The sequence below is a fragment of the Salvelinus namaycush genome, chromosome 14 (genome assembly GCF_016432855.1).
Source record: "Salvelinus namaycush isolate Seneca chromosome 14, SaNama_1.0, whole genome shotgun sequence".
NCBI lineage: Eukaryota > Metazoa > Chordata > Actinopteri > Salmoniformes > Salmonidae > Salvelinus > Salvelinus namaycush.
This window is the reverse complement of record NC_052320.1, coordinates 3,494,800-3,522,020: the sequence shown is the minus strand read 5'-3', so window position 1 is coordinate 3,522,020 and position 27,221 is coordinate 3,494,800. Positions and strand designations below refer to the sequence as shown.

General features: G+C 40.1%; 1 protein-coding gene across 1 annotated transcript in view; it reads right to left on the bottom strand.

The window, feature by feature from the left end:
- The window catches only part of adora1b (adenosine A1 receptor b), a 47,415-nt gene extending 21,471 nt beyond the window's left edge, over positions 1-25,944 (bottom strand). Inside the window, exons 1-3 of the mRNA XM_039008685.1 lie at positions 25,604-25,944; positions 1,211-1,321; positions 848-950 (exon numbers count right to left, since the gene is read on the bottom strand). Coding sequence (XP_038864613.1) covers positions 848-950; positions 1,211-1,321; positions 25,604-25,944 — 555 coding nt within the window. The remainder of the gene's footprint in view (positions 1-847; positions 951-1,210; positions 1,322-25,603) is intronic.
- Between the last annotated feature and the right edge of the window lie 1,277 nt (positions 25,945-27,221).

Here is a 27,221-nt window from a genome sequence, read left to right as displayed (position 1 = left end):
ACATAAGAGAGATGTTATATACACGCTGATATCCTACGTAAAGAGAGATGTTATAATACCCAGCTGATATACTACATAAGAGAGATGTTATAATAACCAGCTGATACACTACATAAAGAGAGATGTTATAATACCCAGCTGATATACTACATAAGAGAGATGTTTATATACTAGCTGATATACTACATAAAGAGAGATGTTATAATACCCAGCTGATACACTACATAAAGAGAGATGTTATAATACCACAGCTGATATACTACATAAAAAAGATGTTATAATACCCAGCTGATATACTACATAAAGAGAGATGTTATAACACCCAGCTGATACACTACATAAAGAGAGATGTTATAATACCAGCTGTATACTACATAAAGAGAGATGTTTAATACCCAGCTGATATACTACATAAAGAGAGATGTTATATACCCAGCTGATACTACATAAAGAGAGATGTTATAATACCCAGCTGATACACTACATAAAGAGATGTTATAATACCCAGCTGATATACTACATAAAGAGAGATGTTATACCCAGCTGATATACTACATAAAGAGATGTTTTAATACCCAGCTGATACACTACATAAAGAGAGATGTTATAATACCCAGCTGATATACTACATAAAGAGAGATGTTATAATACCCAGCTGATATACTACATAAAGAGAGATGTTATAATACCCAGCTGATACACTACATAAAGAGAGATGTTATAATACCCAGCTGATATACTACATAAAGAGAGATGTTATAATACCCAGCTTATACACTACATAAAGAGAGATGTTATAATACATAAAGAGAGATGTTATAGTACATAAAGAGAGATGTTATAATACCCAGCCGAAGAAGTTGAAGTAGACCATATAGTCCATGCTGATTACGTTCTCAAACTGACAAGTGATGATGAGATCGTCGTTCAGGGAACCGTTCTGCTGCAGCCTGCAGGGAAGGAGGGGGGTTTATGTACTTCTAATTGTGTATATTACAGATACATAGTATCAATAGCAGAATCAGAAGAGCTGAATTATTGGACAATTCTTATTCCAAATACATTTGGGAGTCTGAAATGGCCCCCCTATTGGCCCTGTTCAAAAGTAGTGCACTTTCATAAGGAAATAATAAGCTATTTCGGACACAGCCAATGTCAAACTGCAATTAACAAACAACACAAAACTAATTTAAAATACATAGCTACCTACCTCCAGAGGTTGTTCCAGCCCAGCATTGGGGTCAAGCCCACGATGAAGGCAACAGTCCAACACACCACCACCGCCACGGCCGCTCGCTGCTTTGTCACCACACGCTTATAGCTGTAGAGATAGAGAGAAACCAGGCGGTTAGGGAGTTAGTCACCTCTACCGTAACACAAGGAGTTAGTCTCCTCTACAATAACACAAGGAGTTAGTCTCCTCTACCGTAACACAAGGAGTTAGTCACCTCTACCGTAACACAAGGAGTTAGTCACCTCTACCGTAACACAAGGAGTTAGTCTCCTCTACCATAACACAAGGAGTTAGTCTCCTCTATCGTAACACAAGGAGTTAGTCTCCTCTACCGTAACACAAGGAGTTAGTGACCTCTACCGTAACACAAGGAGTTAGTCACCTCTACCGTAACACAAGGAGTTAGTCACCTCTACCGTAACACAAGGAGTTAGTCTCCTCTACCGTAACACAAGGAGTTAGTCACCTCTACCGTAACACATAAGTCAGTCTCCTCTACCGTAACACAAGGAGTTAGTCTCCTCTACCGTAACACAAGGAGTTAGTCACCTCTACCGTAACACAAGGAGTTAGTCTCCTCTACCGTAACACAAGGAGTTAGTCACCTCTACCGTAACACAAGGAGTTAGTCACCTCTACAATAACACAAGGAGTTAGTCTCCTCTACCGTAACACAAGGAGTTAGTCTCCTATACCGTAACACAAGGAGTTAGTCTCCTCTACCGTAACACAAGGAGTTAGTCACCTCTACCGTAACACAAGTAGTCAGTCTCCTCTACCGTAACACAAGGAGTTAGTCACCTCTACCGTAACACAAGTAGTCAGTCTCCTCTACCGTAACACAAGGAGTTAGTCTCCTATACCGTAACACAAGGAGTTAGTCTCCTCTATCGTAACACAAGGAGTTAGTCTCCTATACCGTAACACAAGGAGTTAGTCTCCTATACCGTAACACAAGGAGTTAGTCTCCTCTATCGTAACACAAGGAGTTAGTCTCCTATACCGTAACACAAGGAGTTAGTCTCCTCTACCGTAACACAAGGAGTTAGTCACCTCTACAATAACACAAGGAGTTAGTCACCTCTACTTAACACAGGAGTTAGTCTCCTCTACCGTAACACAAGGAGTTAGTCACCTCTACCGTAACACAAGGAGTTAGTCACCTCTACCGTAACACAAGGAGTTAGTCTCCTCTACCGTACACAAGTTTCTCCTCTACGTAACACAAGGAGTTAGTCTCCTCTACCGTAACACAAGGAGTTAGTCTCCTCTACCGTAACACAAGGAGTTAGTCTCCTCTACCGTAACACAAGGAGTTAGTCTCCTCTACCGTAACACAAGGAGTTAGTCTCCTCTACCGTAACACAAGGAGTTAGTCTCCTATACCGTAACACAAGGAGTTAGTCACCTCTACCGTAACACAAGGAGTTAGTCACCTCTACCGTAACACAAGGAGTTAGTCACCTCTACCGTAACACAAGGAGTTAGTCTCCTCTACCGTAACACAAGGAGTTAGTCACCTCTACCGTAACACAAGGAGTTAGTCTCTTCTACAATAACACAAGGAGTTAGTCACCTCTACCGTAACACAAGGAGTTAGTCACCTCTACAATAAAACAAGGAGTTAGTCTCCTATACCGTAACACAAGGAGTTAGTCTCCTCTATCGTAACACAAGGAGTCAGTCTCCTCTATCGTAACACAAGGAGTTAGTCACCTCTACCGTACCACAAGGAGTTAGTCTCCTCTATCGTAACACAAGGAGTTAGTCTCCTCTACCGTAACACAAGGAGTTAGTCACCTGTACCGTAACACAAGGAGTTAGTCACCTCTACCGTAACACAAGGAGTTAGTCTCCTCTATCGTAACACAAGGAGTTAGTCTCCTCTACAATAACACAAGGAGTTAGTTTCCTCTACCGTAACACAAGGAGTTAGTCACCTCTACCGTAACACAAGGAGTTAGTCTCCTATACCGTAACACAAGGAGTTAGTCTCCTCTACCGTAACACAAGGAGTTAGTCTCCTCTACAATAACACAAGGAGTTAGTCACCTCTACAATAACACAAGGAGTTAGTCACCTCTACCGTAACACAAGGAGTATCCAAAGGAGTTAGTCACCTCTACATAACACAAGGAGTTAGTCTCCTCTACCGTAAACACAAGGAGTTAGTCTCCTCTACCGTAACACAAGGAGTTAGTCTCCTATACCGTAACACAGGGTTATCACCTCTACACAATAACACAAGGAGTTAGTCACCTCTACCGTAACACAAGGAGCTAGTCACCTGTACCATAACACAAGGAGTTAGTCACCTCTACCGTAACACAAGGAGTTAGTCACCTATACCGTAACACAAATAGTTAGTTCTCCACACAGCTATAGCTGCAAGACAAAGTAAGAATCACACAAATGTTTGTGTAAATCTCACTTGGTCTTAAAAAAGCGTTGACAATTACCGAAACGTTTACAACAAGAGCTGTAACTCCCTGTACCACAAACAAGAATAGCATGGCAGCGGACATGTTAAACCTGTATTTAATACAGCTTTTCAACATACAGAAAAGAGCAATCCTCATTCTATGCCTTCTATTTCACCTCCCTCCCTCCCTCCCTCCCTCCCTCCCTCCCTCCCTCCAGCACTGCGTTCCAGGATTCATTTTTTATTTCATTCGAAGCAATGACGGTGATTCATGGTTTCTAAAAATTGACTACATTTCAATATCCACATACAGTACAGTGCTAATGTATCCTCCAAACTGACTACATCTCAATATCCACATACAGTACAGTGCTAATGTATCCTCCAAACTGACTACATCTCAATATCCTCATACAGTACAGTACTAATGTATCCTCCAACTGACTACATTCTCAATATCCTCATACAGTACAGTACTAATGTATCCTCCAAACTGACTACATCTCAATATCCTCATACAGTACAGTACTAATGTATCCTCCAAACTGACTACATCTCAATATCCACATACAGTACAGTGCTAATGTATCCTCCAAACTGACTACATCTCAATATCCACATACAGTACAGTGCTAATGTATCCTCCAAACTGATTACATCTCAATATCCATACAGTACAGTCTAATGTATCCTCCAAACTGATTCCTCAATATCCACATACAGTACAGTGCTAATGTATCCTCCAAACTGACTACATCTCAATATCCACATACAGTACAGTACTATGTATCCTCCAAACTGACTACATTCAATATCACTACGTACAGTGTAATGTATCCTCCAAACTGACTACATCTCAATATCCACATACAGTACAGTACTAATGTATCCTCCAAACTGACTACATCTCAATATCCTCATACAGTACAGTACTAATGTATCCTCCAAACTGACTACATTCATATCCTCATACAGTACAGTACTAATGTATCCTCCAACTGACTACCTCAATATCATCATACAGTACAGTACTAATGTATCCTCCAAACTGACTACATCTCAATATCCTCATACGTTACAGTACTAATGTATCCTCCAAACTGACTACATGTCATATCCACATACGGTACAGTACTAATGTATCCTCCAAACTGACTACATCTCAATATCCACATACGGTACAGTACTAATGTATCCTCCAAACTGACTACATCTCAATATCCACATACGGTACAGTACTAATGTATCCTCCAAACTGACTACATTTCAATATCCACATACGGTACAGTACTAATGTATCCTCCAAACTGACTACATCTCAATATCCTCATACAGTACAGTACTAATGTATCCTCCAAACTGACTACATCTCAATATCCTCATACAGTACAGTACTAATGTATCCTCCAAACTGACTACATCTCAATATCCTCATACGTACAGTACTAATGTATCCTCCAAACTGACTACATCTCATAATCCTCATACGGTACAGTACTAATGTATCCTCCAAACTGACTACATTTCAATATCCTCATACGTACATTACTAATGTATCCTCCAAACTGACTACATCTCAATATCCACATACGTACAGACTAATGTATCCTCCAAACTGACTACATCTCAATATCCTCATACAGTACAGTACTAATGTATCCTCCAAACTGACTACATCTCAATATCCACATACAGTACAGTACTAATGTATCCTCCAAACTGACTACATTTCAATATCCACATACAGTACAGTACTAATGTATCCTCCAAACTGACTACTTCTCAATATCCTCATACAGTACAGTACTAATGTATCCTCCAAACTGACTACATCTCAATATCCACATACAGTACAGTACTAATGTATCCTCCAAACTGACTACATTTCAATATCCATACAGTACAGACTAATGTATCCTCCAAACTGATACATCTCATATCCTCATACAGTACAGTAATATGTATCTCCAAACTGACTACATCTCAATATCCTCATACAGTACAGTACTAATGTATCCTCCAAACTGACTACATCTCAATATCCTCATACAGTACAGTACTAATGTATCCTCCAAACTGACTACATGTCAATATCCTCATACAGTACAGTACTAATGTATCCTCCAAACTGACTACATTCAATATCCTCATACAGTACAGTACTAATGTATCCTCCAAACTGACTACATTCAATATCCTCATACAGTACAGTACTAATGTATCCTCCAAACTGACTACATCTCAATATCCTCATACAGTAAAGTACTAATGTATCCTCCAACTGACTACATTCAATATCCCATACAGTACAGTACTAATGTATCCTCCAAACTGACTACTCTCAATATCCTCATACAGTACAGTACTAATGTATCCTCCAAACTGACTACATCTCAATATCCTCATACAGTACAGTACTATGTATCCTCCAAACTGACTACATCTCAATATCCTCATACAGTACAGTACTAATGTATCCTCCAAACTGACTACATTTCAATATCCTCATACAGTACAGTACTAATGTATCCTCCAAATTGACTACATTTCAATATCCTCATACAGTACAGTACTAATGTATCCTCCAAATTGACTACATTTCAATATCCACATACAGTACAGTACTAATGTATCCTCCAAACTGACTACATTTCAATATCCACATACAGTACAGTACTAATGTATCCTCCAAACTGACTACATTTCAATATCCTCATACAGTACAGTACTAATGTATCCTCCAAACTGACTACATCTCAATATCCTCATACGGTACAGTACTAATGTATCCTCCAAACTGACTACATCTCAATATCCTCATACAGTACAGTACTAATGTATCCTCCAAACTGACTACATCTCAATATCCTCATACGGTACAGTACTAATGTATCCTCCAAACTGACTACATCTCTCAATATCCTCATACGGTACGTACTAATGTATCCTCCAAACTGACTACATTTCAATATCACATACGGTACGTACTAATGTATCCTCCAAACTGACTACATCTCAATATCCTCATACAGTACAGTACTAATGTATCCTCCAACTGACTACATCTCAATATCCTCATACAGTACAGTACTAATGTATCCTCCAAACTGACTACATTCAATACCTCATACAGTACAGTACTAATGTATCCTCCAAACTGACTACATTCAATATCCTCATACAGTACGTACTAATGTATCCTCCAAACTGACTACATTCAATATCCATACGTACAGTACTAATGTATCCTCCAACCTGACTACATTTCAATATCCTCATACAGTACAGTACTAATGTATCCTCCAAACTGACTACATCTCATATCCTCATACAGTACAGTACTAATGTATCCTCCAACTGACTACATTTCAATATCCTCATACAGTACAGTACTAATGTATCCTCCAAACTGACTACATCTAAATATCCTCATACAGTACAGTACTAATGTATCCTCCAAACTGACTACATTTCAATATCCTCATACAGTACAGTACTAATGTATCCTCCAAACTGACTACATTTCAATATCCTCATACAGTACAGTACTAATGTATCCTCCAAACTGACTACATTTCAATATCCTCATACAGTACAGTACTAATGTATCCTCCAAACTGACTACATTCAATTCCTACAGTACATGCTAATATCCTCCAACTGCTACATCATATCCTCTCAGTACAGTACTAATGTATCTCCAAACTGACTACATTCAATATCCTCATACAGTACAGTACTAATGTATCCTCCAAACTGACTACATTCAATATCCACATACGGTACAGTACTAATGTATCCTCCAAACTGACTACATTCAATATCCACATACGTAGTACTAATGTATCCTCCAAACTGACTACATCTAATATCCTCATACATTACAGTACTAATGTATCTCCAAACTGACTACATTCAATATCCCATACAGTACAGTACAATGTATCCTCCAAACTGACTAACTTCAATATCCATACAGTACAGTACTAATGTATCCTCCAAACTGACTACATTCTCAATATCCTCATACAGTACAGTACTAATGTATCCTCCAAACTGACTACATTCAATATCCACATCAGTACAGTACTAATGTATCCTCCAAACTGACTACATTTCAATATCCCATACATTACAGTACTAATGTATCCTCCAAACTGATACATTCAATATCCTCAACAGTACAGTACTAATGTATCCTCCAAACTGACTACATTCAATTCCCATACAGTACAGTACTAATGTATCCTCCAAACTGACTACATTCAATATCCTCATACAGTACAGTACTAATGTATCCTCCAAACTGACTACATTCAATATCCTCATCAGTACAGTACTAAGTATCCCCAAACTGATACATTCAATATCCTCATACAGTACAGTACTAGGTATCCTCCAAACTGACTACATTTCAATATCCTCATACAGTACAGTACTAATGTATCCTCCAAATGACTACATTCTCAATATCCTCATACATTACAGTACTAATGTATCCTCCAACTGACTACATTCAATATCCCATACGTACAGTACTAATGTATCCTCCAAACTGACTACATTCAATATCCTCATACAGTCAGTATAATGTATCCTCCAAACTGACTACATTCAATATCCTCATACAGTACAGTACTAATGTCCTCCAAACTGACTACATTCAATATCCTCATACAGTACAGTTAATGTATCCTCACACTGACTACATTTCAATATCCTCATACAGTACAGTACTAATGTATCCTCCAAACTGACTACATTTCAATATCCTCATACGTACAGTACTAATGTATCCTCCAAATTGACTACATTTCATATCCACATACAGTACAGTATAATGTATCCTCCAATGACTAACATTTCAATATCCACATACAGTACAGTACTAATGTATCCTCCAACTGACTACATTTCAATATCCTCATACGTCAGTACTAATGTATCCTCCAAACTGACTACATTCAATATCCTCATACGGTACAGTACTAATGTATCCTCCAAACTGACTACATTCAATATCCTCATACGGTACAGTACTAATGTATCCTCCAAACTGACTACATCTCAATATCCTCATACGGTACGTACTAATGTTCCTCCAAACTGAACTACTTCAATATCCCATACGGTACAGTATAATGTTCCTCCAAACTGACTACATTTCAATATCCCCATACGGTACAGTACAATGTATCCTCCAAACTGACTACATTCAATATCCTCATACGGTACAGTACTAAGTACCTCCAAACTGACTACATTCAATATCCTCATACAGTACAGTACTAATGTATCCTCCAAACTGACTACATTCAATATCCACATACAGTACAGTACTAATGTCCTCCAAACTGACTACATCTCAATATCCTCATACAGTACAGTACTAATGTATCCTCCAAACTGACTACATTTCAATATCCACATACAGTACAGTACTAATGTATCCTCCAAACTGACTACATTTCAATATCCTCATACAGTACAGTACTAATGTATCCTCCAAACTGACTACATCTCATATCCACATACAGTACATACTAATGTATCCTCAAATGACTACATTTCAATATCCTCATACAGTACAGTACTAATGTATCCTCCAACTGACTACATTCAATATCCTCATACAGTACAGTACTAATGTATCCTCCAAACTGACTACATTCAATATCCAACAGTACAGTACTAATGTATCCTCCAAACTGACTACATTCAATATCCTCATACAGTACAGTACTAATGTATCCTCCAACTGACTACATTTCAATATCCTCATCAGTACAGTACTAATGTATCCTCCAAATGACTACATTTCAATATCCTCATCAGTACAGTACTAATGTATCCTCCAAACTGACTACATTTCAATATCCTCATACAGTACAGTACTAATGTATCCTCCAAACTGACTACATTTCAATATCCTCATAGCGTACAGTGCTAATGTATCCTCCAAACTGACTACATTTCAATATCCTCATACGTACAGTACTAATGTATCCTCCAAACTGACTACACTTCAATATCCTCATACAGTCAGTACTAATGTATCCTCCAAACTGACTACATTCATATCCTCATACAGTACAGTACTAATGTATCCTCCAAACTGACTACATTTCAATATCCACTACAGTACAGTACTAATGTATCCTCCAAACTGACTACATTCAATATCCTCATACAGTACAGTACTAATGTATCCTCCAAACTGACTACATTCAATATCCACATACAGTACAGTACTAATGTATCCTCCAAACTGACTACATTCAATATCCACATCAGTACAGTACTAATGTATCCTCCAAACTGATACATTCAATATCCTCATACAGTACAGTACTATGTATCCTCCAAACTGACTACATCTCATCCTCATACAGTACAGTACTAATGTATCCTCCAAACTGACTACATTCAATATCCTCATACAGTACAGTACTAATGTATCCTCAAACTGACTACATTCAATATCCTCATACAGTACAGTATAATGTATCCTCCAAACTGACTACATTCAATATCCTCATACACGTACAGTACTAATGTATCCTCCAAACTGACTACATCTCAATATCCTCATACAGTACAGTACTAATGTATCCTCCAAACTGACTACATTCAAATCCTCATACAGTACAGTACTATGTATCCTCCAAACTGACTACATTCAATATCCCATACAGTACAGTACTAATGTATCCTCCAAACTGACTACATCTCAATATCCTCATACAGTACAGTACTAATGTATCCTCCAAACTGACTGACTAATCTCAATATCCTCAACAGTACAGTACTAATGTATCCTCCAAACTGACTACATTCAATATCCTCTCTACATTCTAATGTATCCTCCAAACTGACTACATTTCAATATCCTCATACAGTACAGTACTAATGTATCCTCCAAATGACTACTTTCAATATCCTCATACAGTACAGTACTAATGTATCCTCCAATGACTACATTTCATATCACATACAGTACAGTACTAATGTATCCTCCAAACTGACTACATTTCAATATCCACATACAGTACAGTACTAATGTATCCTCCAAACTGACTACATTTCAATATCCTCATACATACGTACAGTACTAATGTATCCTCCAAACTGACTACATTTCAATATCCTCATACAGTACAGTAATAATGTATCCTCCAAACTGACTACATTTCAATATCCTCATACAGTACAGTACTAATGTATCCTCCAAACTGACTACATTCCAATATCCTCATACGTACAGTCTAATGTATCCTCCAAACTGACTACATTCAATATCCTCATACGGTACAGTACTAATGTATCCTCCAAACTGACTACATTTCAATATCCACATACGGTACAGTACTAATGTATCCTCCAAACTGACTACATTCAATATCCTCAACAGTAAGTACTAATGTATCCTCCAAACTGACTACATTCAATATCCTCATACAGTACAGTACTAATGTATCCTCCAAACTGACTACATTCAATATCCACATACAGTACAGTACTAATGTATCCTCCAAACTGACTACATTCAATATCCTCATACAGTACAGTACTAATGTATCCTCCAAACTGACTACATTTCAATATCACATACATACAGTACTAATGTATCCTCCAAACTGACTACATCTCAATATCCTCATACAGTACAGTACTAATGTATCCTCCAAACTGACTACATTTCAATATCCTCATACAGTACAGTACTAATGTATCCTCCAAACTGACTACATTTCAATATCCTCATACAGTACAGTACTAATGTATCCTCCAAACTGACTACATTCAATATCCTCATACGGTACAGTACTAATGTATCCTCCAACTGACTACATTTCAATATCCTCTAAACGGTACAGTACTAATGTATCCTCCAAACTGACTACATTCAATATCCTCATACGGTACAGTACTAATGTATCCTCCAAACTGACTACATTCAATACCCTCTAGTACAGTATAATGTATCCTCCAAACTGACTACATTTCAATATCCCATACGTACGTACTAATGTATCCTCCAAACTGACTACATTCAATATCCTCATACAGTACAGTACTAATGTATCCTCCAAACTGACTACATTCAATATCCTCATACAGTACAGTACTAATGTATCCTCCAAACTGACTACATTCAATATCCATACAGTACAGTACTAATGTACCTCCAAACTGATACATTCAATATCCTCATACAGTACAGTACTAATGTATCCTCCAAACTGACTACATTTCAATATCCACATACAGTACAGTACTAATGTATCCTCCAAACTGACTACTTTCAATATCCACATACAGTACAGTACTAATGTATCCTCCAAACTGACTACATTTCAATATCCTCATACAGTACAGTACTAATGTATCCTCCAAACTGACTACATTTCAATATCCTCATACAGTACAGTACTAATGTATCCTCCAAACTGACTACATCTCAATATCCTCATACGTACAGTACTAATGTATCCTCCAAACTGACTACATTTCAATACCTCATACGGTACAGTACTAATGTATCCTCCAAACTGACTACATTCAATATCCTCATACGGTACAGTACTAATGTATCCTCCAAACTGACTACATTCAATATCCTCATAGGTACAGTACTAATGTATCCTCCAAACTGACTACATTTCAATATCCCATACGGTACAGTACTAATGTATCCTCCAAACTGACTACATTCAATATCCTCAACAGTACAGTACAATGTATCCTCCAAACTGACTACATTCAATATCCTCATACAGTACAGTACTAATGTATCCTCCAAACTGACTACATTCAATATCCCATACAGTACAGTACTAATGTATCCTCCAAACTGACTACATTCAATATCCTCATACAGTACAGTACTAATGTATCCTCCAAACTGACACATTTCAATATCCCATACAGTACAGTACTAATGTATCCTCCAAATGACTACATTCATATCCACAACAGTACAGTACTAATTATCCTCCAAACTGACTACATTTCAATATCCTCATACAGTACAGTACTAATGTATCTCCAAACTGACTACATTTCAATATCCCATACAGTACAGTACTAATGTATCCTCCAAACTGATACATTCAATATCCTCATACAGTACAGTACTAATGTATCCTCCAAACTGACTACATTTCAATATCCTCATACAGTACAGTACTAATGTATCCTCCAAACTGACTACATTCAATATCCTCATACAGTACAGTACTAATGTATCCTCCAAACTGATACATTCAATATCCTCATACGTCAGTACTAGTATCCTCCAAACTGACTACATTCATATCCTCATACGTACAGTACTAATGTATCCTCCAAACTGACTACATTCAATATCCTCATACAGTACAGTACATGTATCCTCCAAACTGACTACATTCAATATCCTCATACAGTACAGTACTAATGTATCCTCCAACTGACTACATTCAATATCCACATACAGTACAGTTAATGTATCCTCCAAACTGACTACATTTCAATACCTCATACAGTACAGTACTAATGTATCCTCCAAACTGACTACATGTCAATATCCTCATACAGTACAGTGCTAATGTATCCTCCAAACTGACTACATTCATAATCCTCATACGTACAGTACTAATGTATCCTCCAAACTGACTACATTTCAATATCCACTCATACAGTACAGTACTAATGTATCCTCCAAACTGACTACATTTCAATATCCTCATACGGTACAGTACTAATGTATCTCCAAACTGACTACATTTCAATATCCACATACAGTACAGTACTAATGTATCCTCCAAACTGACTACATTTCAATACCCCATACTACAGTACTAATGTATCCTCCAAACTGACTACATTCAATATCCTCATACGTACAGTACTAATGTATCCTCCAAACTGACTACATTCAATATCCTCATACGGTACAGTACTAATGTATCCTCCAAACTGACTACATTCAATATCCTCATACAGTACAGTACAATGTATCCTCCAAACTGACTACATCTCAATATCCTCATACGTACAGTACTAATGTATCCTCCAAACTGACTACATTTCAATATCCTCATACATTACAGTGCTAATGTATCCAGAGTTTTATGTTCCAGGCTAAAAATATTCTGTTTGCAACAAAGCGCCTATTCAAAGCCCTCCCTCTGTCATTCAGAATCTTCTTCCAGAGTCTGCCTGATAGCTGAACATCTTTGCCAGTAAGTACAGTTGAAGTCGGAAGTTTACATACAACTTAGCCAAATACATTTCAACTCAGTTTTTCACGGTTCCTGACATTTAATCCTGATACAAATTCCCTGTCTTAGGTCAGTTAGGATCAACACTTTATTTTAAGAATGTGAAATGTCAGAATAATATTAGAGACAATGATTTATTTCAGCTTTTATTTATTTCATCACATTCCCAGTGAGTCAGAAGTTTACATACACTCAATTAGTATTTGGTAGCATTGCCTTTAAATTGTTTAACTTGGGGCAAACGTTTCGGGTAACCTTCCAGAAGCTTCCCACAATAAGTTGGGTGAATTTTGGCCCATTCCTCCTGACAGAGCTGGTGTAACTGAGTCAGGTTTGTAGGTCTCTTTGCTCGCACACGCTTTTTCAGTTCTGCCCACAAATGTTCTATGGGATTGAGGTCAGGGATTTGTGATGGCCACTCCAATACCTTGACTGTGTTGTCCTTAAGCCATTTGCCACAACTTAGGCACAGTATGCTTGGGGTCATTGTTAATTTGGAAGACCCATTTGTGACCAAGCTTTAACTTCCTGTTGCTTCAATATATCCACAGAATTTTCCTCCTCGTGATGCTATCTGTTTTGGGAAGTGCACCAGTCCCTCCTGCAGCAAAGCACCCCCACAACATGATGCTGCCACCCCCATGCTTCATGGTTGGGATGGTGTTCTTCGGCTTGCAAGCGTCCCCCTTTTTCCTCCAAACATTATGATGGTCATTATGGCCAAACAGTTCTATTTTTGTTTCATCAGACCAGAGGACATTTCTCAAAAAAGTACGATCTTTGTCCCCATGTGCATTTGCAAACCGTAGTCTGGCTTTTTTATGGTGGTTTTGGAGCAGTGGCTTCTTCCTTTTTGAGCGTCCTTTCAGGTTATGTCGATATAGGACTTGTTTTACTGTGGATATAGATATTTTGTACCTGTTTCCTCCAGCATCTTCACAAGGTCCTTTGCTGTTGTTCTGGGATAGATTTGCACTTTTCGCACCACAGTACGTTCATCTCTAGGAGACAGAATGCGTCTCCTTCCTGAGCGGTATGACGGCTGCGTGGTCCTATGGTGTTTATACTTGCGTACTACTGTTTGTACAGATGAACGTGGTCCCTTCAGGCGTTTGGAAATTGCTCCCAAGAATGAACCAGACTTGTGTTGGTCTACAATTATTTTTTTGAGGTCTTGGCTGATTTCTTTTGATTTTCCCATGATGTCAACTAAAGAGGCACTGAGTTTGAAGGTAGGCCTTGAAATACATCCACAGGTACACCTCCAATTGACTCAAATAGGTCAATTAGCCTATCAGAAGCTTCTAAAGCCATTAATTAATTTTCTGGAATTTTCCAAGCTGTTTAAAGGCACAGTCAACTTAATGTATGTAAACTTCTGACCCACTGGAATTGTGGTACAGTGAACTATAAGTGAAATAATCTGTCTGTAAACAATTGTTGGAAAAATGACTTGTGTCATGCACAAAGTAGATGTCCTAACCAACTTGCCAAAACTATAGTTTGTTAACAAGACATTTGTGGAGTGGTTGAAAAACTAGTTTTAATGACTCCAACCTAAGTGTATGTAAACTTCAGACTTCAACTGTATGTGTGTAGGCAATCTGCCCCGCCCTCTCCGAAGCATAGCTGTAACCTACTGACGTTACAAGCCCCTCCCCCTCCGAAGCATAGCTGTAACCTACTGACGTTACAAGCCCCTCCCCCTCCGAAGCATAGCTGTAACCTACTGACGTTACAAGCCCCTCCCCCTCCGAAGCATAGCTGTAACCTACTGACGTTACAAGCCCCTCCCCCTCCGAAGCATAGCTGTAACCTACTGACGTTACAAGTGATTCAGAAGATAGGGAGAAAGATTTTTTATTACAGAAGAATAGATTCACTTTTTCAATGCTAGTTAGGGATAATATAGTTATCTCATTTCACATTTGATTTATTAACTACAAAATTAACTGTTTTTAATTCTGGTACCACTCTGCACAAGCAAGCTTGTTAGCTAGCTTCTCTGGTCCAACGTTAGGCCAACTCTGAAGTTTAAAGACATTCTAAGTTCCTCCATAGAAACCGCTCCTCCGTAGGTATAATTCAGTGGGTCTAATTCAGATAATACATGCCATTACAAAATACCCAGCGCTTAAAGCCAAGCCTCCTCCTCCACCCTCTCTCGCTCTCTCTCCCCACCTGCAAAATTCCAGTTGCATCTCGCACAGGTCTTTCCATGGTGCATGTAAACATCTCACTGAGCTATATATTGCCCCCTCCACAGCAAACTGCTCTATCCGCACTGCATGACTGGTGAAATGATTTATTTATGTTGAGCTAAATAAAATGTAAAAAAAAAACAATTTCATAGGTTTAAAAAGAAACAGAAAGGAAAGATATAAACCGGTACTTTTCTTTGTTTCGAACCGATTCAGAACTTTATTTAACTGGTCGGAACAGTGGAACAGAAAGAAAAAAATTATGGTTCTGTTCAGAACTAAGCAATTTGAAAATAATTTTGGTTCCAACCCCCCCGCAACCCCCCTGGAGAGTTGCAAGAGGCTGCCACACAGCTACCGGGGGGCTGTTGTTGTGGGGAGTTAAGTGCATTGCTCAAGGGCACAATAGCAGGCAATGGCATCTAGGATTTGATACCAGCAACCCTCCAGTTGCCAGCTCACTTCCCAACAGATTTTTCAGTTCGCTTTTTCCCGGTTGCTGGCTTGCATATCTGACTGCTAAGAAAAAGTAGGCTCATTGGTATCACATTGACTTCTGTCAGTCTCATTAAGACTGCAGAACTGGCAGTGTAGCTTCGCGCACACACACACACACACACACACACACACACACACACACACACACACACACACACACACACACACACACACACACACACACACACACACACACACACACACACACACACACGTTGTGGATGCTGAGGTGGTGTGTGAGTGAGAGAGTGAGAGAGTGAGAGAGAGAGAGAGAGAGAGAGAGAGAGAGAGAGAGAGAGAGAGAGAGAGAGAGACAGACAGAGAGAGACAGACAGAGAGAGAGACTCTGCATGCAGAATTCTGCAAAAATATCCTCCGTGTACAACGTAGAACACCAAATAATGCATGCAGAGCAGAATTAGGCCGATACCCGCTAATTATCAAAATCCAGAAAAGAGCTGTTAAATTCGACAACCACCGAAAAGGAAGCGATTCCCAAACCTTCCATAACAAAGCCATCACCTACAGAGAGATGAACCTGGAGAAGAGTCCCCTAAGCAAGCTGGTCCTGGGGCTCTGTTCACAAACACAAACACACCCCACAGAGACCCAGGAGAGCAGCATAATTAGACCCAAGCAAATCATGAGAAAACAAAAAGATAATTACTTGACAGATTGGAAAGAATTAACAAATAAACAGAGCAAACTAGAATGCCATTTGGCCCTAAACAGAGAGTACACAGTGGCAGAATACCTGACCACTGTGACTGACCCAAACTTAAGGAAAGCTTTGACTATGTACAAACTCAGTGAGCATAGTCTTGCTATTGAGAAAGGCCGCCGTAGGCAGACATGGCTCTCAAGAGAAGACAGGCTATGTACACACTGCCCACAAAATTAGGTGGAAACTGAGCTGCACTTCCTAACCTCCTGCCCAATGTATGACCATATTAGAGACACATATTTCCCTCAGATTACACAGATCCACAAAGAATTTGAAAACAAACCCAATCTTGATAAACTGCTGCAATCACAGAAGCAAGATTTGTGACCTGTTACCACAAGAAAAGGGCAACCAGTGAAGAACAAACACCATTGTAAATACAACCCATATTTATGCTTATTTATTTTCCCTTGTGTACTTTAACCATTTGTACATCGTTACAACACTGCATACATACATAATATGACATTTGTAATGTCTTTATTCCTTTGAAACTTCTGTATGTGTAATGTTTACTGTTCATTTTTATTGTTTATTTCACTTATATATTATCTACCTCACTTGCTTTGGCAATGTTAACACATATTTCCCATGCCAATAAAACCCCTTGAATTGAATTGAATTGAGAGACAGAGAGAGAGACAGAGAGAGTGAGAGATAGAAAGAGGGAGAGACAGAGAAAGCGAGAAAGATACAGACAGAGAGAGGGAGAAAGAGACAGAGAGAGAGAGAGAGAGAGAGAGAGAGAGAGAGAGAGAGAGAGAGAGAGAGAGAGAGAGAGAGAGAGAGAGAGAGAGAGAGAGAAAGAGAGATAGAGAGAGAGAGAGAGAGAGAGAGAGAGAAATTGTGTGTGTCAGTGTATTGGGGTGAGCTGATGGCCTGGGGAATGATAAAAATGAAGATAGTCAGACAGGGACTCACATTACCATGTCCATGGCTGCAGGCTATGTTGATTGGTTGCACTGTTAGCCTTGTGTTAGCCTTGTTGTACCTCTTCTATTGTTTTCTTGTAAAATAAAAAAGCATAACGTATATGTAATGTACAGATATGGTGGACAAATCAGTTCAAATATAAATATCTGAAAATAATGTATGCTGCTCTAGCTTTAAACAGAATGCAGATCTGTTGGGCTGCAAACTTAAAGGTCCACAACGATGTCACCATTTCCCTCGATTCTAAGCAAAGTTGTGCTGCTATTTTTATTGACTTCGCCAAAGCTTTTGATACAGTAGACCATTCCATTCTTGTGGGCAGGCTAATGAGTATTGGTGTCTCTGAGGGGTCTTTGGCCTGGTTTGCTAACTACCTCTCTCAAAGAGTGCAGTGTATAAAGTCAAAAAATCTGCTGTCCCAGCCACTGCCTGTCACCAAGGGAGTACCCCAAGGCTCAAACCTAGGCTCTACACTCTTCTCAATTTACATCAACAACATAGCTCAGGCAGTAGGAAGCTCTCTCATCCATTTATATGCAGATGATACAGTCTTATACTCAGCTGGTCCCTCCCGGGATTTTGTTTTAAATGCTCTACAACAAAGCTTTCTTAGTGTCCAACAAGCTTTCTCTACCCTTAACCTTGTTCTGAACACCTCCAAGACAAAGGTAATGTGGTTTGGTAAGAAGAATACCCCTCTCCCCACAGGTGTGATTACTACCTCTGAGGGTTTAGAGCTTGAGGTAGTCACCTCATACAAGTACTTGGGAGAATGGCTAGACAGTACACTGTCCTTCTCTCAGCACATATCAAAGATGCAGGCTGAAGTTATATCTAGACTTGGTTTCCTCCATCGTAATCACTCCTCTTTCACCCCAGCTGCCAAACTAACCCTGATTCAGATGACCATCCTACCCATGCTAGATTACGGATACATCATTTATAGATCAGCAGGTAAGGGTGTTCTCGAGTGGCTAGATGTTATTTACCATTCGGCCATCAGATTTGCCACCAATGCTCCTTATAGGACACATCACTGCACTCTATACTCCTCTGTAAACTGGTCATCTCTGTATACCCGTCGCAAGACCCACTGGTTGATGCTTATTTATAAAACCCTCTTAGGCCTCACTCCCCCCTATCTGAGATATCTACTGCAGCCCTCATCCTCTACATACTGTACAACACCCGTTCTGCCAGTCACATTCTGTTAAAGGTCCCCAAAGCACACACATCCCTGGGTCGCTCCTCTTTTCAGTTCGCTGCAGCTAGCGACTGGAACGAGCTGCAACAAACACTCAGTTTTATCTCAATCTCTTCATTCAAAGACTCAGTCATAGACACTCTTACTGACAGTTGTGGCTGCTTTACGTGATGTATTATTGTCTTTACCTTCTTGCCCTTTGTGCTGTTGTCTGTGCCCAATAATGTTTGTACCATGTTTTGAGCTGCTACCATGTTGTGTTGCTACCATGCGGTGTTGTCATGTGTTTCTGGCTTGTTATGTTGTTGTCTTAGGTCTCTCTTTGTGTAGTGTTGTGTTGTCTCTCTTGTCATGATGTGTTTTGTCCTATATTTATATGCTATTTATTTTTAATCCTAGCCCTCGTCCCCGCAGGCGGTCTTTTGCCTTTTGGTAGGCCGTCATTGTAAATAAGAATTTGTTCTTAAAACTGACTTGCCTAGTTAAATAAAGGTTAAATAAATTGGCCAATTGATTTGATATGAAAAAAGTGTAGTGATAAGTACTTGAACTGAACACTAGTGAGTATTGTTCATAAGAAAGACTACTAATGGATACAAACTGATAACAGTTCAAACAGCAGCCAGGGAGTGTCTAGTGTGTGCTTAAGACACACACACACGCACACGCACACGCACACGCACACACACACACACACACACACACACACACACACACACACACACACACACACACACACACACACGGTCTAGTGTAGATAACGCACAGGGTTCCCATAACAACCTGATGGTTTAATAACAATACAGATTGCTTCTTATCAAAATGATCCACACTGGGTATTGTTTCCTCTTGCATAACTATGTCCATGTACAGTATAATGTAGATAGTGAGAGGTGGTTGGAGTGGCATTTCAACTACCCTCTTTTGAGCTCTATAGGCCTGGGTATATTTTACAGGTCTGGTTTAGATTGATGCATTATTTAAGTGATAATGCCAGAGAAGCCGGTGTTTGGAGGATATATTGGCATGCGTGTTGTTAGGCCCGAGACGAAGTCAAACCTTGCCAATATATCGTCTTCGAGGGCATTATCACTTTTATACAACGGGTTACCAACATATTCAAATAAGGATTGACATATTTTCATTCATTTTCATTCATATTTTCGTGATGTTGATGAATTTATTCATACTATTTCATCCTTCCACGAGATATCGTCCCGACACAAATCTAGGGTTGCTACCCAAGCCGGCTGGTCGTTCGTTCTATTGGTTCGCTTGCCAGAGACGCAGTCGTTAAGTCTTTTTTTCTAAATCTATGGACGTGATCCAGTCGTTGGTTCTCAATGTTCCGTTACCATGATGTCTGGCAATGTTCTTATGCCTTGCTTGCTAGCTAGCCAACTTTGCTAACACAGTCACGTCAAACAGTGCAGCCAGAATAACAACAAAGTAGCTGCATTTGTGTTTGTTTAATCTGTTTTCTAGTGATTTGTTGTTGGTTTTTTTTGGGGGGGGGTACATCCATAACATTGAGCTAATGATGCACATTTTTTCCTGGCATAGAAAATGTGCTCTCTCGTCAGGACACTGTTATTCAGAGGAGCTGGCCAACAACACGGCTAACACAATCACTTCAAACTGAATTTGGAATGACAGCAAACTGGCTGAGAAAAGCTTCCAGACATTCTGTCTCGTCCATTACTATCAGACAGCTGGAGATTGAATTTCAATATTGAAACAGTATTGCCAATGTAGGCAAGACAGACAGCAAGGGCAATACAAATCTCTGTTGTTCAAAACCAAATGCTAGTCTAAAAAAAAAAAATGGGAGAAAATGTCTAGATGCTTTTTACAGTGAAGATCAAGTTTCTAAATTGCCTGGCTGGGCTGATGAGACAGTAGATTGCACAGTCTGATGGAACAGAGTAAATTGGCATTTCAATGTAAAATCCTTTGCCGGTAATTTGTGGAATAGATACCGGCTGGAACGTGGTTTTAACCAATCAGCATTTAGGATTAGACCCACCTGTTGTCTGATTGGGTAATACTGTCTTACATGTAGGACAACGATGAGAATGATCATATGATGTAATCCAGGGTTTTTTCTGTATCAAAAAGGGTCATAGGTGGTGGACGCTACTGAATTTTAGAAAACATCTTTGGGAACCCCATCTTGGCGGTGGAGACACATTTTATTTTATTTTTTTGCCAATTTCTTGCAATTCTACAAATGTATCCATGGAGCTGAGATAATGTTTTGCTGTTTAATTCAATCCTATCCCTATTTAGGGGACTTAGCGGTTCTGGACTGGTTCCGACTGACATTTTGGTTTACCAAGTGATTTGTGAACATCACAGCGTCCAGTGTCTTATAATGCTTTCACATAGGATTTATGGTATTTTGCCTTATACCTCCCTGTATGCCAGCATGCCGGAGATGAGGGGTGGTTGTGGTGTGTAGATGTCGGTTGGGCGTCTATTTGAATAATCCATTAAGGAGATACACCATTAAAAAGACATCCATTCTTAATTCATTTAGACAGGTCCTGAGAAAACATTATAAGACTAATAAAATGTATTTTCTAAACAACAGAACAGCATGTTTTGAGTTGAATTAGCCTGGCTGCACCATCCAAATTAACGCAATAGTTGGTTATTTTGTTCATTAAACAGACAAGACACAACTACCCGATCACAGTCAACACACATACATATTATAGTAAGAATATAATGGAATATTACAAAATAAAATACCACAAATATTTTTTCCCACACAACCTGCGTCACAGGAACGTGTGGAACCGCTGAAAAGGAATGTTTTCAAACAGAGGCCATGATTTTTTGATCCACGTTTAATCTCTTTCCTACCCTCACTCCACTTTGTTAGGGAGCTGTTGTAGGGTATTATCTTCATCATGATACCGATAGAAAATAATAGCCATCTATATTTTCAAAAGCATGTGAGTCTCATGTTCATATCTCACAACCGCTGCACGTTTTCAACTTGGGCACCGTCACGTTGAAAAGCTTACGGACAATGTCAAATGTGATATAGCGAAGCACCTGAGTGAGTTGGGTGCGCAATTACGCAGGTACTTTCCCGAAACGGATGACACAAACAACTGGATTCGTTATATAACCCTTTCATGCCCTGCCTCCAGTCCACTTACCGATATCTGAACAAGAGAGCCTCATCGAAATTGCAACAAGCGGTTCTGTGAAAATTGAATTTAATCAGAAGCCACTGCCAGATTTCTGGATTGGGTTGCGCTCAGTATCCTGCCTTGACATATCGCGCTGTTAAGACACTGATGCTCTTTGCAACCACGTACCTATGTGGGAGTGGATTCTCGGCCCTCACTAGCATGAAAACTAAATACAGGCACAGACTGTGTGTGGAAAACGATTTAAGACTGAGACTCTCTCCCATACAACCCGACATTGTAGAGGACTAACGTGTCCCCCCCAAAATCTTAGGCTGCATGTCCATGGATTATAACGGCAGACAAATCCCTGTAAAATCCAGAATTCAATTGTAATCCAATATTGGTGTCCTCATACAGAATAACTACTGTATAATCAAGGAATCATTCACTTTTGAAAAAGTTAAATTATAGTTTATAATACACTGCCTCAGTGTTATTTTCTGTAGAAGTAGTAAACGTGTTGTGAAAGAGGCGATGACAGGTATGAGTATGAGCTGACTGAGAACTTGAGACGGTTTAATAATAGACAAGGAAATCAAAGAGTCAATAATGACATTCAGCTATACCCCTGCCAGGAAAAGACAAGTGCATGACAAATTCCCAACCTCTCTATCTCCTCTCTCTCTTATGACAAATGAACCATTCACAATCTCTCTCCCAAGTCAAAGTGACTTCGTTAAAAAAGGATTAAAAGCAAGTCGATCACTGTCTAAGAATATTCTCCAACAAATGGAGAATGGAAAAACTCCCTTCTACTACTAGGCTTCTCTTCTCCTCAGTCTCCTTCTGCTTCTTCTCAGCAGCACAGCCCCAAGCCTTTTGTTTCACCCTGGACATGGCAGCTCTACTTTGGCAGCACTAGTACATGCACCACAGCACCAGAGGCTGTTAACATTCAATATGCATTACTAAAAATGTAATCTCTGTCACTGTCACAGACTCACTCAATTCCACTGAAACATAAACCAATATATCCTCATCTTTCAAAAAAAAAAGGGTGATGGCATCTCCCAAAAAGCCTGAAACAACAAATTCATTTTTAAATGCATAGGTGCTCTTTGAATATTTAAGTAGGCTGACGTGTTTTGACCTCAATGGTATCCTCTGTTGTATTCTCCTCTAATATCTCTGAATAAGTTCCCTAGAAAATGGTCAAGTACCTTAAGCTGAACAGCAAAAAGCAGCACATTGGCAGCAGAGAAGAAAGAGTAAGACAGACAGAGATGTGATTTTCTCCACTCCTCCTCACATTGACAGCAGACAACAGAGATGTGATTTCTCCACTCCTCACATTGACAGCAGAGAAGAACAGAGATGGTATTTCTCCACTCCTCCTCACATTGACAGCAGAGAACAGAGATGTGATTTTCTCCACTCCTCCTCACATTGTCAGCGGAGAAGAACAGAGATGTGATTTTCTCCACTCCTCCTCACATTGACAGCAGAGAAGAACAGAGATGGTATTTCTCCACTCCTCACATTGACAGCAGAGAAGAACAGAGATGGTATTTCTCCACTCCTCCTCACATTGACAGCAGAGAACAGAGATGTGATTTTCTCCACTCCTCCTCACATTGTCAGCGGAGAAGAACAGAGATGTGATTTTCTCCACTCCTCCTCACATTGACAGCAGAGAACAGAGATGTGATTTCTCCACTCCTCCTCACATTGACAGCAGAGAACAGAGATGTGATTTTCTCCACTCCTCCTCACATTGACAGCAGAGAAGAACAGAGATGTGATTTCTCCACTCTTCCTCACAGTGATGCCTTGTTAGTCTCTCATTCTTCCTTCACTGCATTCCTGAGGACATAACAGCTAATTAGAGCTGCTTGTATCGCTCTGCTATGGTAAGCTGTCGGTGTGTGTGTGTGTGTCTTCACACATTTGTGTACATGTTTTTCTGTCTGTGTGTGTGTGTGTGTGTGTGTGTGTGTGTGTGTGTGTGTGTGTGTGTGTGTGTGTGTGTGTGTGTGTGTGTGTGTGTGTGTGTGTGTGTGTGTGTGTGTGTGTGTGTGTGTGTGTGTGTGTGTGCTGTCATGTTAATACCAGAATGTCAGACACCTCCCCTCTCCATGTGGCCTGGCAGTGAGGATGTAGGCATCCTAGTGACATGGAACCAAAAGGTGTTATGATGACCACCATGATAACCACCTGGTAATCAGATCTTCCTCATCCTCATCATCGTTACACCTTTTTTATCACCTCCTCCTCCTCTCCACACCTTCTTCTTCTCTTCCTCCTCCTCATCATAATTACACCCTCTTCATCACCTCCTCCTCCTCTCCACACCTTCTTCTTCTCTTCCTCCTCCTCATCATAATTACACCCTCTTCATCACCTCCTCCTCCTCTCCACACCTTCTTCTTCTCCCCATCCTCATCATCATCATTACACCCTCTTCATCACCTCCTCCTCTCACGCCACACCACCTTCCACTCATCGTCATCATTACACCCTCTTCATCACCTCCTCCTCCTACACCACACCTTCTTCTCCTCCTCCTCATCATTACACCCTCTTCATCACCTCCTCCTCCCACGCCACACCACCTTCCACTCATCGTCATCATTACACCCTCTTCATCACCTCCTCCTCCTACGCCACACCTTCTTCTCCTCCTCCTCATCATTACACCCTCTTCATCACCTCCTCCTCCCACGCCACACCTTCTTCTCCTCCTCCTCATCATTACACCCTCTTCATCACCTCCTCCTCCTACGCCACACCTTCTTCTCCTCCTCCTCATCATTACACCCTCTTCATCACCTCCTCCTCCCACGCCACACCACCTTCCCCTCATCCTCATCATCATCATCATCATCATCCTCCTCAGTAGTGCATTTTATCCACCTGCTCAATAAGAGTATAACTGGTCAGTGTAGGTATAAGACATGATGAGGTGTTGTTGTTTACCTGGTTGGAATCTTGACCCTGAGATAGCGGTCAATCGCGATAGCCAGGAGCGCCAGGATGGAACTTTGCGTCAGCACCAGCACCGTGCACGCGACCATCAGGCAGCTGTAGAAGTGAGTTTGAAGTCCGATGCTGATAGTTATCGCCAAGGGGATGACGAGGGCTCCCACTGCGATATCCGCCAAGGCCAGAGAAACGATGAAACAGAATGTTGTGTCTCTCAACGACTTGTTAATTTTCACCGCCCAGACCACCATCACATTACCCAGGACGGAGAAGACGGCAATCACCACCTCCATGCCGATGTAGAGCGCCTGGGCTGGAGCGAGTGCTTCAGGCATCCTTTACAGACTATTATAGGTCCACATGAGAGAGAACTAGGTATTATTTCAACAAAAGCAGGCTTGGGAAGCCTACAAAACAATAATTTAATTAGAGTTACACACCTTTTAGTCCAAGTGCGTTATGCGTTCTACATCACTTGGGTTATTCTATTTCCACCATAATGATGTTCTGATACACATCCAGTTTGTGAAACAATTTAGCATCATATGGACCCCAAAAAGCAGATATAGGAATGAATAGTTAGACCTATTCTTTGAAGGTAGTAGTAGGCTAGTAGTCCCGAGGTTATCGTGGTACGCTGCAGTTCCTGTCCTCATTCAATACCCTGTTCCACCACTCCGTTGGATCCACCTGCGCTCGGGGAAGGCACCTTGCTTGCCCGGTATTGTTTATTATTTACCCCTGGTAATCACTTTAACATCTTATTTTATCTACGGTTTCTCGGTTACCAGTTGAAAAACAGGTCGTAGTTAAAAAAAACAAATCTGCCATGGATAGTCATTTAGTGGACGAAACAGAACGGTCTCCCTGCTGTGGTAGGCGGCGGCTTAAATCAAATGCAACCAGGCGCCCGTGCTCGTGCGCCGTGCTATTTCCCGTTCCCGTTGCTTTGAGAGTCAAAGCAGCAATGCGGTGACCCAATATAGCTCTCAGCGCTTTACTCTCGCTCTGATATGTTTTGGTCACACACGCTCTGATTTTCCTTGTCCGTTTTATTTATCACATCCCAAAGTGTTTTATTTTGAAGCCCATTTCGCCATAATTCCAACTCTGTGAATTGCCATTGCAGGTGCCTTGTTTCTTCCAATGGAGAGAGGATTTCCAATGGATTTCTTCCAATTCGCCCTAACTGTTGTTGTGCTGCCAGGACCGTCCCGGAGACGTCTCTCTCTTTGTGCCTATAGGGCGAATTGTGATTTAACTTTTTCTTTGATTGATCTAGTAGAGTTATTCCTAGCATATCCTAGACTATTTATTTGGAATGTATTTATTCTCCCTTCTACGCCCTATCTGCTCCGGTGTCAATTCGATTGTGTAAAACGTTTCTCAAACAATCAACAGGGTGTCTCACAGCCACAGCTCATTGGTGACGTTATGATAGGGAGTGAGTGGGTCGAATCACATCGCTCTGATGGGATAGGTCGGTAGGAAACAATAAATAAAACACAAGGAAAAGTGGAAGAGGATTTTGTATGGTAGCCTAGACTACTATAATGCATGTATTACACTGTTACAAGTCTGTAAAACAGTTTTAAGACTAGCAGTACGTCTA